The 15,786-nt window shown below is 45.5% G+C and overlaps 1 protein-coding gene across 9 annotated transcripts in view; it reads left to right on the forward strand.

The window, feature by feature from the left end:
* The window catches only part of Ttll5 (tubulin tyrosine ligase like 5), a 248,791-nt gene that overhangs the window by 212,228 nt on the left and 20,777 nt on the right, over positions 1-15,786 (forward strand). For 7 of the 9 annotated variants that reach the window (XM_060387889.1, XM_060387882.1, XM_060387884.1 and 4 more), the window contains 2 exons: positions 1,186-1,268; positions 4,981-5,103. The exons of 1 other annotated variant lie outside the window; for it this stretch is intronic. In XM_060387889.1, the coding sequence (XP_060243872.1) occupies positions 1,186-1,268; positions 4,981-5,102 (205 nt within the window). In that variant the 3' untranslated portion in view covers position 5,103. The remainder of the gene's footprint in view (positions 1-1,185; positions 1,269-4,980; positions 5,104-15,786) is intronic. One more of the 9 variants, XM_060387886.1, reaches the window with a different exon arrangement.

The following is a 15,786-nucleotide window of genomic DNA, read 5'->3' on the forward strand; positions in this document are numbered from 1 at the left end:
CCCTCCTCCCTTCTTTCCTAATCAGTTCTGTCTTGCTCCTTAACACCCATTACACATTCACATCTTATGTGTTTGTTTTAATGTCTGTGCGCCCCCATCAGAAATATAGGGATTTTATAAATATGAGATATAATTTAAAAATATTTTATGTGAAACAGTAAGTAGGAAAACATTGGGGAGGAGTTCCAAAGACGGGATTGGATAAATGCTCAGCAGTACAGAACCAAAGGAATGAGCAAAGAGTAGCTGTAGTCTTCCAGCCAGAACTTTTGTATATCAACTAAAATCAAGGTAGATGGCCCCAGAAAATAAATGTGCTTATAGACATAGTGGGTCAAATTTCTTCCCAAAAAAAAAATCTATTAAATATCTGCTATAAGCAAAATGCGTCAAGTGAACAAGGCTGTTAATAGTCTCTCTTCAGAGATGACAGATAGAATGCATCCATCTATATAAATTGACAATTATAACTTCGAAGCTTAAGATTTTGATGAGTGCAATGAAAAATTACAAAGAGCTGTAAGAGCCTTTAACAGAAGGGTTGATGTAATGATCTGTAGCCATCATGTCAGAACGGACATGCTGAGAAGCTTGTATACAAGAACCCATCCTGTTCTGCCTCTTCCAGAGTAGGCCCGAGGGGAGGTGCCAATCGTGGTGTCTCAGCCTGAATGACTGTGTACTACGGAATGAATGCATAGAGGCATTCCCGCTCTACTACTAGGCAATCCAATACATGACAGTCATAGATGTCCAGAGCCAGGAGAGGGTGGTGGTGACCAAATGTGCCCCTTCTCCCTTCCCAACTAAGAAGCCAGAAGAGCTGAAATGTGGCCTTTAAAAACAGTGCGTTAGCTAGGTCAGAACCAGAAACCAAATGTATTTATTTGCTGAGTAACTACTTGCTGAAAGACACTGCAGTGAGAAAGGAACCATAAAGATGGGAATAGGCGGAAGGTCAGTTTTGAAATACATAATATTCTGGGAGATGGATGTCTACTGGTGAAGGAAGTCGTCTCTGGGAATATGACGTACTAACAAAGTCTTAACAGAAGCAGGGGATATGTTCCAAGAGAAGAAACACCAAGACCAAGAGAGAAGGCCGTTGGAGGGCCTGTCCTTGACCTTGCCTTTCCATCAGCACCTTTCTGCCTGCAGGTCTCACCAGGCTCCTTTGTGTTTCAGAGGGTCCTCCGCAGAAGGGCAGCTGAATGGACTCCAGAACAGCCTTAACCCTGCAGCCTTTATGCCCATCGCCAGCTCCACAGGTCAGTGGGCTGTACCAGCTCTTCCCTGGGTGGGGCAGCAAGGCAGGCAGCGTCTAACAGTTCTCTCCCTTGCCCCTGTTAAGAGCTTCAGCTCAAAGAGCAGATGTCCAGGCTTTGGAAGCATTGGCAGATAGGTGTTTTGATTATATTTCTTCCTTAGAATGGTAACGACATCCTGGGGTAGGCATTTTTTTGGAACAGATCTGGTGAAGGTACCATCCTTGTCTGCTAGAACACTCTCAGAGTTGTAACGCTGAGCGCACACTCGCTGTGTTTGACTGCTTTCACTATTCCCAGAGCGTTTCTTGATGGTGCAGCTCTCGCCCTCACAGCAGCTTTATGCGATCCCTCTCCTACCTCCTCTCACGTGTGGAAGCTAGGACTCAGCATTTTAGTTGTGTATGCATCCAGAGTTAGCTGTCTGGTCTTTGATGTGTCTTGCATTGATGCTGAAGGTCAGTTGACAGAGCCCATAGCCTGTCGTTACAGGTGCACATATGCAAGTTATGTAGCCAGTAAGCCAGGGATTCTCTTTGCAGAATTCTTAAACATAACACCAGTGAGAAAACTGAAAGCCACATTGACTCAAGTCAGCAAGCATGCGCTACTGAGTACCTCCTGCAGGGCAGATTACATGGCCTCTGAGTTCCTCACAGCACAGGGCAAACAAAAGTCTCCACTCTGCTTGGGGAGCTGGAAAGAGACTCAGGGAGACGGAAAAGGCATGGGGAGTAGCTATGGGAGATTTTGTGGTTGATTCTGCTACTGGGGATGTGGGGAATGACAACAGGCTACGCTGACTTGGCTGAATGTCAGGCTGCGGGCTGAGTGCTCTACAGTAATCTCATTGGCAAGTGTACAAACATAAGAACTGAGAACCCCTGTCTTATTTATGTGTCGAGGAATCATGGCTGCTAAACGGCAAGGCAGTTTTACACCTAGGGAGTGAATCTACGTTCTTTCAGTGGTAGGAGTGCTTCCTAGAGAAAAACTTCTAAGCCAGCACATGAAGATAGGTAGCCTACCCGGAGCAGGTACATCTGGGATGAAAGGACTTCCTGGAAGGTGTGTTTGTTTGTTAGTATGGCCAGGGAAGGGGTATGAGCAAGAGAATTCGAGAGAAAAGTGGTGAAGTATCTGGGCCAGTCATGAGCCATGGAGGGAATTTGTCATTTTGACAGCTGCAAGAAGTCCTGGAGGAGTTCAGGCAGAGTGCAGGCAGTGTGATAAGGAGTGGCAGTGCCCCTGAAAGCGGTAGCGAACTCCCTGAGAAGCTTGGCTCTAGCGTGAGATGGCTAGATATGTCTTACTGCTCTATTTTGAGGATGTGGAAGGACTCTTCCTACACCCAGCTTATTGGGCCATATTAGCATTCTAATGAGAGCATTAAAAATTAGTTCTCCTTCACAGTTTTAGAGCCTCGGTTCAGAAGAGATTTGATGGCTCAGCGCTGGTGACCTTCCCTATGAATAGTGGAGCAGCATAGTGTTTGCTCTCTCGTGCTGGGCACTGAAGGCACCTCACATGCGCCAGGAGCTTTGCCACTGAACACCCCGAGCCCTCTAGAGCATGGCAGCTGTTTTGAAGGAGGTAAAACTTGGCCCCTGGAACTGTGCTGGAGAGAAGTGATGACTGAGAATCACGGGCAGGTTTGAAGTTGCTCTGGGTCACAGCATTTAGAGCCCCTTCCCTCTCCACATGCCTATCCTGGAGAAGTTTGCAAGGCCCAAGAGCCCTGGCTGCCTCCTGTGTGTGTCGGATTGAACAGTGCGGGGTTGAACTGTGTCCTCTCAGGCTGAGGGAATTGAAACTGGTAAAGGATCAACTGGGCCCTGATTGCAGCCGCCTGATGGCCCTTGATGACATTGTATAGCTGACATTGACGAAGTTGTATTGTGTTTGGTGTCCGTATAAACCACAGATCAAGCCGTTATTCTCTCCAGCAACCGTTTCTCCCTGCTTTCACCTTAAGGTAACAAACAGCTTGTTTACTCACCAGACAGTCAGTTACCCTGTGGCTCTGTCTTTACACGTGGTTGGATTTGTTGTCTGTGACTTTCCCGGTACTCCATTGCTAAAGAAATGCTGAAGGGCAGGAATGAGTAAGAGCTGACACTTTCTGGGTTCCCAGCACACGGGGCATTGGCAGCTGCTAGTGAGGAGCTGCCCTGCATGGCAGGGTTTCAGCAGTGCAGCTTGAGATTTCTGCAGCAGTAAGATTTAAAAGCTATTTTAGAGTTTCAAAAGGTTGCTCTGTTTGAAGGAGACAGGGCTACCACTGACAGAAGTTTTCATTAAGCCCGGAAACAGGGGAGGAGAGAGAGAGAGAGAGAGAGAGAGAGAGAGAGAGAACACACAACAATGCCATATCACTCTTCCTCAGCTGTCTTCCAAATACCTTTAGCCCCTGTCTTGTACAGTATCGGGTCCATAAATACAGCTCCTGGCTGTTTCCTGGCCCTTAACCCTTCTCTTTCATCTGCCTAACCCCACTTTGCAGGTAACAAGGTAGTGCCTCATCCCACTCTGAGCTGTAAATCAGCGGAGCCCTTTACTGCTGCCGGTGGGCTAATTGCATCCTTTGTATTATGCGCATTAGGTGTAGCACCAACTTTCCCAGCAGAGTGCCTGGGAGGAATGCTGCCTGAATGTTATCTTCCTTGACTTCCCTACTTCCGGCCTTAATTCCAAGTTTGCAATGAAAGGAAGGGAGAGAGTCAGCACATTTGGAAACTTGAGAAGGAAGCTGGAGTCAGGGCCCTTGTCCTGAAGCCAAACTCATTGGCTCGCCTTCTTTATAACCATGGTATTCCTTCTTGAGCCCTGAAGTGCTAATAGTGAACTAAAACAGCAGAGAAGGCAAATTAGGTAACTGAGGTCAGCTACCATTCCTGTAGGGATCTGCAGCCACACCCTCTGCCCTCTGCCCAGCCCATCCCTTACCTTCTGTAAAGCATGCTCTCCTGGACTTCAGCCTCTTCTTGCCCCACACTCCTACCTTAAGCTCCTGTTGGCCTGTAGTTATAAGTGGGACCTTGCTTTCTTGAAAATCAGTGATTGATGTCATTTGCAGGAAGTAAGAAGCCATGTTCGTTAAATGCTTCTTGTCTCCAGTTGAAATGTGAAGTAGCTCCGTGCTCTTTGCATGGGAACAGCACAGAAGCCCTTAGTGTGGCTGTGCCCATCCCACTCCCTGAGTCTTGAGACAAGAGAAATGAGCTTACTCTTGTATAAGTAAATCCAACAGGGCTTCCCCCCTTAGGACCCAGAAGTCACTCTGACTTCCACATGGCTTATTTGCCTATTTGCCTGGAATAACCTCCAGTAATTTCATTACTGGATCATTATTTTATCATATGTTATGTAGTTGTTGGGCTCCTGGGTGGGAAATTAAGAAGAATAAAATAAGCAATGTTCCTGAGTCCACAGCCCTAACCTCTTTTCTTTTTTTTTTTTTTTCCTTCCATTTCCTCCTCTACACCCATTACTAAAACTCCCCAAACATTTCTCTGTGCAGGGCCAGATGGTAAGATTGTGAGGTGCTGGCCCCTCCAGAGCAGAAGAGAGACAATGGAGTTGGTGTTGGTAGGAAGCAGGGTGACAACATCTGAGAACGATGACTCTCTTAGCTCTGTTTGGGATTTTACCTCTTGTCCTTTGGGCCAAGATCAAATACAGTGTTAAGTGGGTTTTTTTTCCTTCATTTTTTCAGGATCTTTGGAAGCTCCCCAAGTTATTTTCGCCAGATCTAAACCCTTACCCACACAGTCTGGAGCCCTTGCTACAGTTATAGGACAGAGAAAATCAAAGTCGATGAAGTCAGGGACAATTTAAGGTAATAGTAAGAATAAGAAAAGCGTGTTTTGTTGTTCTCACTTTCTGACTTTGTGCCACAGCAAGGGACGTAGTAGCTATGAAGAAAAGCAAGGCCGTGCAAGGGTCTGGGGACATAGCTCAGTGCTGTAACATGCTCAGCTTGCACGAAGCCCTGGGTCAGATCCCAAGCATCAACAAAGAAAAAAGGCAACCAGGTTGGAACTTCATAAAAACAAAGCACATAAGGACTACTTCAAACCTGGGTCAAGGTTGAGCTGTGCTTATCTCGGCTAACTTCTCTCCTGTACTGGCCTCCCAGAAGGTGGCGCTGTGGCAGTGAGAACTTTCTCTGCTGTTATTGGAGGCTTTTGTTTAAACATGTGGGGTCTTTAAGACAGATCAAAACTATTAAAGCCATAACCAAGGTTTACAGGAAGAGTATAACAGGGTGTGTGAGAAAGGGTGATGCTGTTAAGGCCTAATTGCAGTTGTCTCAAAGGAGAGCAGGTATTTATCATCAGGAAGGCTTATTGACAAGGGGTAGGTAGTTTGTGGACTTTGAGATGCTGAGGTGAAAAGGGAACAAAAATATTTTGTGAAGGCTTTGGTGATGTTGATAATTGTAGTTGTTACAAGTTTTTAATAAGCACACACCCATTAATTGGCAGCAGCACAAGCTATGCCCCATCCTGACCACCCGTGGTAGCCCATGCAGTTAAGGGGTTGCCAGTCTTGGTCTTGAGAAGCTGTGTCCTCACTTCACTAATACTGCCCTCAGTGTTATGTTCCAGCTATAGCCTTCAAAACTTACCAGAAATTTCTTTGAAACCTCAAGACAGTAATTATTCCTTTCTTCTTTGCTCCGTCCCACATACTCAGCATTAATGGCACACCTCCTATGAGCTTAATATTCTTCTTGCCTCTGGGGGAATATTTATAAACTTCCTTGAGAAGTATTATTCATTAAAATACCCCAGGAGTGCAAAGGAGAAAGGAAAGTTATTTACCCACCACAGGGTTCATTTACATTGGATCAGAAACCTTCAAATATCTTTCCCCAGCCCATTTAAACTCTCTCCAGAAAGGAATGAGAGGAGAGACAGGAACACCAAATCCATGGCTTGGTCATCTACCAGAATGTACCAGAGAATCCGAAAACACCCAGAATTCTGGTGCCACTCAGCCAGTGGCTCTTTAATGCTGACACTGAGCATGCTGTCTGGTGATGAACAACTTGTAAAGTATAGAAAACTGAGCGAGAAGGTCAAGATGTCCTTTAGTATACTGGCATCCAGAAGGATGAATGTGACAACCAGCTCCAAACCAAACTCCTGGCCTGCCAAGGAGTGCTGGCGTCTCTACGTTTCCAGGTCTGTGAGACTTGGACCTTCGGAATAGTATCACTTTCCTCGAGCCTCTCTCCTGGTATCCCCTGCAGGCCTCTCTGAATCAGTTCTCGGCAGTATAGGCTTGTCAGCAACGCAGCCTTGAGAGAGCTCATCTCTTCCCCTGGAATTCTATGAAAACACGGTCTTGCTGAACTTGAGCTCACCATCCTCTGGGACAGCTGAGGCAGGGAGACAGCATACCAAAGGGGCATGGACATGGGCCTAGAGTCAGTCCTAGTCTCAGAAACCAGCCATTCATGAGCAGTACAGTGCCAAGCAGGCCCACCAGCCTGGTGTCTGCAGAAACTATCAGTTCGGTTCCTATCAGCCCTCTGCAGTGGGCTCCTTCCTTTAACAGAGAAAGTTACTTGGTGAGGAGGCCACAAGCCTCCTTCACAGCAGCAGTCTTGTGAAACTGTGGCAAGCAGAGGTCTCTGCAATCATTTACTGATGAGCAACGTCACCAGCTATGACTGTCCCAGAAACCTTCGTTATGCAGGTTAAAGAAACACGCGATAGAATGAAGAACATGCAGTATGTTTGCAAAATACATTATATAATGCTGAGAAAATGCCAGCTGTCCACTTCAAGGGAACTCTGCAGAGGGTATCAGGAACAAAAGCTCATCTAAGACCCTTTTGTGCTGCCCTAGGCACAGTTACATTCAGACAGACATTGCCGTTCTTCTGTTTTGCTCCTGCCTGTCTCTTTTATCAATGCAATGTAAACATATATATTTTGTTAACTGTATTTTCTGTATCCTTAGATTTCTAATATTTGGGGTCCCTACAAACCCGTCCAAGTTTCATATGCCCAACAACTCTCTTCATCAGACTCCCCCCACCAATCCCAAGTGTCCCCCGCCCAGTCACTCTGGAACCAGATCCCAACATCTAGTGAGTACCTCAGATTTCCAAAGCCTCCTGGAAATTATTCTGAACAGATAAACCATGTCCTTGATAAGGTGCCTGCCTAGACTTTCTTCTCACTCCTGTGCGCACACTGACCAGCACTGGTTTTTTTGATTGTTTGTTTTGTTTTTTCTGACCAGTGATTGTAATGTACATGGTTATGCCCCTCTCTAGGAGCTGTAACTACAGCCTGCTTCCTCCTCCCAAGCCTTTCCCTCTTCCTTCTGTGGCCGCACTGACTTCTCCATTCCATGGCCAACATGCACATTCTTAGAACAAACAGCAATAGGAAGAATTTCATTAATTTGCAGCACCGGGAATCAACCAAAATTGTTAATTCAGCTCATCTCTCCCAGCTCCAAGCTGCTGTCTTAGTGTTCCTGGACCTCATCCCACATCGGTACTTAAGTAGTGCATTCTGCTAGCCTGATCTGTCTGCAGCCACACAAAAGGATGCAGCCTGTCCATGGCCTGGCTGCCAGTCAGTGAAGCTCCATGCATCCCTGTCCCGAGGCCTCTCGATGGCATTTAGTAACTCTTTCTACATTCAAAACCCAAGTATCACTGAACACCCCCCCCCCCCGCCCCCTGGTTGGAGGTTAGAGAGGAGGCCCGCCTTGGCTTTCAGTTTAGGTAAGATGGGAGGGTACATCTAAGAGCCCGCCCAGAGGGGCTTGGCCTGCTTGAAAGAAAGCCAAGGGACTCTTTTTCTGAAATGGATTAAGAAATAAGCTACTGGGAAAGATAACATCTGAAAATTGATACTGTCTCTTGCAGAGCTGGCCAAATCCCAAGAGAAGAGTGATGCTTCTTCAACTGTTAACAATTACTACCTTGTTATAGAGACAGGGAGGTTCGGTGGCCTCATTTCAGGCTATCTCGATGAAGCACACACTGCTCTTGGAAAAATGCCTGGCACCGTGAATCCTTAGACTTGAATCTACCGTTGTATTTTGTAGCAAAGTTGTGTGGTCCCGTGTAACCTCCATTCAGTTTGGGTGGAAGAGGTTCCAGTTCGTTCTTGCATCCCTGAACTGGGCAGGCAACCGGTATAAAGCTGCCTTCCCCCTGTGAGTCTCTCTGCAGGGCACGCCCTGTTAGCAAGCCAGCCCCCAGTCACACAGCCAGCAAACCCACACACCTGGCTCCCAGTCTTAACGGGATGCCTGTTACAGCCTCTGCTTTAGCAACCTTGGGTCCTTGGGACATAATTGTTCCTAAAAGCTCTGCAGAAAGAAGATGGCATGTTAAGCCATGCCTGTCTTTGGAAAAAGCAAGCTTTACTCACGGAATATTTACAACTGTGCTTACCTGATCTGCAGAGTTGGAACTGGGTTCCAGGGAGTGTAGGTGTTTAACTGCAGAGCTTGGAGAATGATGGAGTTGATTGCCCTGTTGATAGGACTGGTGTTGATATTTATTCTTTATTCTTTCGAATTAGGTTATAAAGAAAAGACTGAGGTTCCCTCCAGTACTCAGAGTGAAAAGCATCCCTAGTTAAACTAAAACAGTCATCACTTAGTCTTCTTTTTTCTCCTTCTGAGCGTGGGTATTCCAGTCAGCTGCATAGCGAGGGCAGTCTGCTCTTAACCTCATCCAGTTACCTGATGCCAGAGGGGCTTGAATGGGTAAAGTGTTCCTTTAGTTATGTCAGTAAAACATAACCTCTGACCCCAGCATAAAATGGGGATATAAGTAGGAAAGCCAGCCTTGTTCTCAGGTGATGAGAAAAGTCAGCTGGCGGTAAGTCATTGTAATGCTTTGATTTATTAGTTTCTTGGTATTAAGTTGAAAGTTTCTTTTTTTAAAATTTCTGTACTGAAATATTTGAGTTTCTTTCCCCCTCCCCAATTCCTATTTATTTGTAATTTGCCATGGAAATTCAGATAGGTGATGAGCCCAAATGTAGATATTTTAAAATTTGATCTTTTTTTGTTTTGTTTTGTTTTGTTTTGTTTTTTTAGTTGAACTGAAAACTATTGGGTAATGAGCCATTCATAGTTTTTAACCAGATATCATAATATGAAATTTTCAAGAAGATTCTCCTCTGATCTTTTGTTTGCATCTGTTCATCCTTCTTTCAGATACACGTGTGTGCAAATACTTATACCTTCTCTTTGCAAAGGATCTGAGTTGTCCATAGTAGTTGATCATTAAGAAGGGAGACATCCCAAGATGGAGGGAGGTGGCTCATCAGGTAAAGCGCTCTGTGTGCAGCATGATGCCTGAGTTCCAATGCACAGGGCCAGCATAGAGCCAGGCACGGTAGCGCATGGCTGTCATCGCATGCTTCTGCAGCAGGGAAGGAGGTGGAAATGGGGAAATCTCTAGAAGCTCAGGGAGCTAGCAAACATGGTATGTGTTTTAGCGCACAACAAAGAGAATCTCAAACAAGATGGAATGCTTGTAGTCACACACATAAACACACACACATCCTACAAACACATACCACATACACAAAAGGAGAGAAGCCCCCCATGTGCCTCTATGAAGGGAAGTTACTGCTTATAAACATGCCGAAGAGACAGTCTCCTTAGAAGCCAGGCTCATGAACACTGGCCACACGACTGAGCAGTGCAGCAGGGCTCTGTTAGCCCATCCCTCTGGCCAGGTCATCTGTGAACTCTTCAGGCACAGACGTCTGACTTATGTCGGATCCTCTGCAAAAGGAAGGGAAAATATGTGAACATAATCATAGCAATAAGAGGGGTGAGCAGGTAGAGAATAAAGATTGAGGAGAGTCTTATTTCTAAAGGTTCTGTAATATAATGTCTGATTTAGAGCTACAAATGTCATTACTAGTACAAGTTTGCAGGATGTCAGCACTGGAGGACACAGGACTCCACCCGGCACTGTACACTGCTTTTTGCGTCCGGTCTTCAGAAGAAGTGATCAGAACTCATTTGTCAGCAGATGGCTACTGGTGGCCAGAGCTCCCTCTCCTCAGTGGCAGCTGCCCGCCAGTCACATGTCACACGGGTGCTGGTGTAGCTAGCTAGGAGTCAAAGGCACCAGTTCATACATTGCTGGCAGCTTCTTTCAGATGAGATCATAACTAGACAGGTACAACGTAAACCACCTCTAGCATAGTCTCAGAATACAATATTAATAAAATAGAATATTAGTAAAACAAAGATGAAACATGAAGGGAAACTCAGCGTCAAGAAATGAAAAGATTCGTTTTTTAAAAAAAAAATATGAGTGGTCAAATAAACTACAGTTGGGGTAAAACTTGGTCCTGAGTGTTGTATTAACAAGAAGAAAAGGAAACCTGACGTAAATCTGAGCTCCCATTGCCTGAAAGGGCGTGCTCAGTAGCGGAGTACTTGCCTAGTGTGCACCGGGCTCAGGGTTGGCTTTCCCAGCACTACAAAAAATAAAAATAAAAAAACCTACAGGAGGGTAAAAAATCAAGCTTTTTCCTAGCTCTTATTCCAAAGTAACTATTTAGCATTCTTTATGTAGAGTTCACCGAATGAAGTAATATTACTCTTAGCCAGCTAGCCCAGAAATGTGTTTCATTTGGCAACTCTCTGACATGATGTACGTGCAGGAAAAATATTATGGTGCGTCTCAGTAAAGATGGCACCAGGACAGGACAGAGCCAGTAGTCACATAATCCAGGGGTAAGATAATGACTGCCTAGAGGACTTTATGGATTACATGTGTCTTGGGCCATCCTAAATATAGCTTCTCTGGGGGCTGGTTGTACACTTAGGCAGGCGCTGACACCCTTCCTCCCGGTCTCTCCTCTGGCTGCATGATACCGAGGCACCCCCATGGTTGGGAAGCAGGTGACCGAAGTGCTGTCTCCACAGCACACAGCCTTTGTGTTCTAGCTTCTGCTGTCTGGAGACCGTGCCTCTCTCCCTGTCTCTCTCCCTCCCCCATCCCTCCCTCTTTCTCTTCATCTCTCCTTGTCTGGCCCGAGCATCTTCCCTCCTGCCCAACCCTCTCCTGTTCCCACTGTTCCCACTCTGATGTGACTTAGTGTCTTTGAGTTTGCTCTGGCAGAGCTGACTGTTGTTCTCGTACTCAGCCTTCATGGATCACTTTACTGTCTTGCCAGTCTCTGGAAGGTGGAAATCAGGTCTAGTCTGAAATCCCAGCATAGTATCCAGAATACAGCAGGCATTTAAGAAGTTCTGCTGAGGACGTGAGTGGGTGAATGCCACACTTCTTCCTTTGTTTATTCTGCTAATATTTGGGTGTCTGCGTACATTTGCAAACTCTCCCCATCCAGTTAACTGGGGACCCAGTTAAACTTTTCTTCCTCCAGTAAACCTTACATGTAAAATTTCATTTATCTTGTCAGCTTTCAGTCCCCTGAGACTTAACAGTTTATATTATCAAGTTTAACAGTTTTTATATTCTGGCATCTCTTTTTTAATTTTTTTATTTTTTTATATTAATTACAGTTAATTCACTTTATCCCAGCTGTAGCCCCCTCCCTCACTCCCTCCCAATCCTAACCTCCCTCCCTCCCTCATCTCTCATGCCCCTCTCCAAGTCCACTGAGAGGAGAGGTTCTCCTCCCCCTCTGTCTGACCCCCAGCCTATCAGGTCTCCTCAGGACTGGCTGCCTTGTCTTCCTCTGTGGCCTGGTAAGGCTGTACCCCTTTGAGGGGGAAGAGATCAAAGAGTTGGGCACTGAGTTCATGTCAGAGACAGTCCCTGTTCCCCTTACTAGGGAACCCACCTAGAGACTGAGCTGCCATGGGCTGCATCTGTGCAGGGGTTCTAGGTTATCTCCGTGCATGGTCCTTGGCTATTTTGGCATCTCTTCTCTACCCCTTAGAGCACTTTCATGGTTTTATCACTGAGATGATATTTTCTTACATATATGTATGTATTTAAAATTTGAACTTTCCATGTATGTCAGGTGTGTCTCATCGTATACTGCGTCTGCTGGAGACTGCGCTCTGCTGTGACCAGTGCTGAGCATCTTGTGAGATATATCAGCACAGTTCTAGAGCAATGCACTTTACATTTCTGTATATAGTGGGCTCAGAACAGAACCAAAGCTCTTTTAGCTTTTAGCTCTTCCACTTGTACTTAAATTCAGTCCTGTGTGGTATTATTATTGTCACTGTCAGTAACCATGTCTTAAGCTCTCAAATAATTCAGAATACAAAGTGGAAATTTCGCGATTCTGAAGGTAGGCCAACCAATATGGTGTCTCTTGCTTCGGCAACTTTGTACATCCACTAACTTTGAGCCTTGGTTTCCTCCTCTGTATGATAAACATTAAATTATTCATCTTCAGGAAAGAGCCACCCAGTTTTAAAATAGAGAGCTTGGATAGACATTTCTGCAAGGAGAGACTACCAAAGGCCAGTACATGTAAAAAGACTCCCCTGCTGATCACAAGGGAAGTGCAAGTCAGACCCACAGTGATAACACCTCATACCCATCAGGGTAGCTGCCATTGCACAAGTCAGTCCACCAAGGACTGGAGAAGAGAGTGAGGGTTTAATGAACACAGATTTACAAAATGAAGTAGGGATGCCTACATTTCAGTTTTATCATAGTTTCATGAAGCTGAACCATGATTTAGATTGTCAACATGTTAAGTTGTATGTTCTTTGTAATCTGTTAACGTTTCCAAAGTGAGTGCAGACTGTGTAATGTTCCCAGTGCCACAGAAAAGGGGGTGTTACTATCTCACTTGTATGTCTGAGGAAAAGAGGGGGAGGAAAAGAAGTTAGAGAGCTTGCCTATGTGGACAGTGGTGGGGCTGAAATTCAGACACAAGCAGCTGTAACCCAGACCCTGCCTCTGAGCACTGAGCCCCCCAACTCTCTTAGTTTTATCAGCTTCCTTTCCTAGTGGAGCTGCTGGTCAGTCTGGCCTGAGTCTCCCTGCAAAGTCTAGCTATCATCACAAAAGGCTCCAGTATTTCTGGCAGTATGTAAATGTATGTGGGTCAGGCCATCTTGCTATAAGCTAACTTAAAAAAATATATATATGCATATAAATATTTTGTCACAGGATCAGAAAAGGGCATTGGATCTTATAACAGTAACTTTCATTGCCAGATGTAATTGTCATCTCAGAGGCTTACTGCTGAATAAGCTCACCCCTTTCTAGTTCTTTCTGAGTTCTGGCTGAATGGTTCAACTCAGCTGTTCTGGCTCAAACTCCTCTTCAAGCTGACTGATTCAGTTTGGCTTCTCTCAGCTCCTCACTGTATTGCTCTGCTTTGCCTCAAACTAACTCTGGCCATTTATTCTAATCTTCTGGCTGCGTATTCTCTGACTTCAACTGCCTCTGCATGAACTCATGAGCGAACTCAACTCCACTGCACTGCACTCATTCTGCTGAACTCCCAGCTGACTGCCAACTGGCCAACCTCAACCCAGCTGTACTGTCTTCTCTACTGAGCTCCCTACTGTACCCTACTGTCTTCTCTACTCTGTGCTGTACCATACCCTACTGTCTGAACTCTGCTGTTCTGCTCTTCAGCAGCTTCTCTTTCCTGTCCTTGGGATAGTTGGGTATATTCTACCTCTGACTCATTCTGTCAAGTCTTTCTCTGATTCGTCACTTAGTCTGCCCCTCAATTAGAGGTCATATTCAGACAAGGGTGCTTCCTTCTACAAACTGCCTTTACCTCCATTGTGTGGAATTAAAGGTGTGTACTAAGAGCATGTCCGAATTCCAGCCAGAGTGATTAAAGGTATGTGGCATGTCTGCTTTCTAGCCAGATCACACAGACCTAGAAGGTCTTTGGATATGATCAGATCAGCCAGGCTGCTGGATTAAATTTTCTCTACAGGATCCCCTGGGCCTGGAGTCACATATGGTTGTGAGCCGATCTGTAGGTACTAGAAGTTGAGCCCCAGTCCTCTGCATAAACAGTCAGTGTTCCTAATGCTGAGCTCCAGTTCTTGACCCTTCTTTGCCCACATCCTAGCCAGCATATGGCACTGGGTCCATTACGTGGAGGTTTCAGAAATACAAGAGAATCTCCATCTTCCTGGCAGAATTAGAAGGGAAAATGAGCCAGAGATAGAAAAACCCAATTGTAGATGTTTGTTCATTTGAAATAACATCATTTTCTTGGTACACTGTTGCAGAGATATGCCATGTCCATTTCCTGAGTTGTGTGCAGGCCACTCCTGGCTGTCCTGCAGCAAAGGAGGGGCTAGGCTGCTTAACTACCCAGACCTGCATAATGAGCTTATTTTGCCACTGAAGAGATTCTGTTTGCAGATGTAACCAGGTTTGCTCACAGTATGGCTACTCTAAGAACTGAAAGAGGCTCCTAACGATCCCTGTTTCATTTGAAGAAAAGCTTTCTTGTGCTCAAGTCTTCCCTGAGATTCTCCAAAAAGAGAAGTAGTGGGGCCTCCTAACTAATGATAACTCAAAGCAAGCGTTTACTCAGCAGTACTGCTCTGGAAGGTTAGAGAGAAGTTAAAAGTAGTGAATGCAGATGCTGTCCAGTAGTAAGTGCGACATAGGGCACACTAGTAGGCTAGAACTCAAAGTTCTAGAAATGGACCTGCATGATGCCATGGACTGCCAGCCAGACAACCAGAACTCCACAGCGGAGAAAGAATAGTCTTATCAACAGATAGCCTCAGACAATGGGCCGTCCACCTGCAAAAGAATGAAGTTGGATCCTAGTTCGTGCTGTACATAAAAATTAACCCCAAGTTGTCAGAATGCAAGTATTAAAGCTAACATCCGTACATTTTTATGACTTTGACTAGCAGCAGTTTCCTTTTTTTAATAATTTATTTATTTTTATTTTGTGTACCTTGGTGTTTAGCCAGCATGTACGTCTGTGTGAGGATGTCAGCTCTTGGAATTAGAGACAGCTGTGAGCTGCTATGTGGGTGCTGGGAGTTGAACCCAGGTCCTCTGGAAAAGCAATCAGTACTCTTAACTGCTGAGCCATCTCTCCAGCTCCCCAGCAGGTTCTTTAATACTGCCCCATAAAGCACACGAGACAATGGAATTAGAGTGGATCCCATCAAAAAGTTTGCAATGGGGGGCTTCAGAAGGTATCATCAAGAAAAGCACAGACTAAAAAGGGGGGGAAGTCTGGGGAAATGGGTCAGTGTGTTAGAGCATTTGCTGCACAAGCATGAGGACCTGAGTTCAAATTCAGCACTAGTGAGGGGATGGACAGAGACAGATCCCTGGGGCTTATTGCACACCACTCTAGCTCCAGGTCCAGTGAGAGACCCTGTCTCAGGGGAACAAGGTGGAGAGTAATAAAACAGAGTATGTCGTGTCCTCCTCTGGCCCCTGCACACAGGGGCCACATGAACTTGCATGCATGCATGCATATACCACACCAAAGCACACACAAAGGTTCAATGTGGAAGAAAATAACTGCAAATCATATATATGGCAGAAGACTTTATTCAGAATATATTCAGCATTCTTACA

The sequence above is a fragment of the Meriones unguiculatus genome, chromosome 7, assembly GCF_030254825.1.
Source record: "Meriones unguiculatus strain TT.TT164.6M chromosome 7, Bangor_MerUng_6.1, whole genome shotgun sequence".
Taxonomy (NCBI): domain Eukaryota; kingdom Metazoa; phylum Chordata; class Mammalia; order Rodentia; family Muridae; genus Meriones; species Meriones unguiculatus.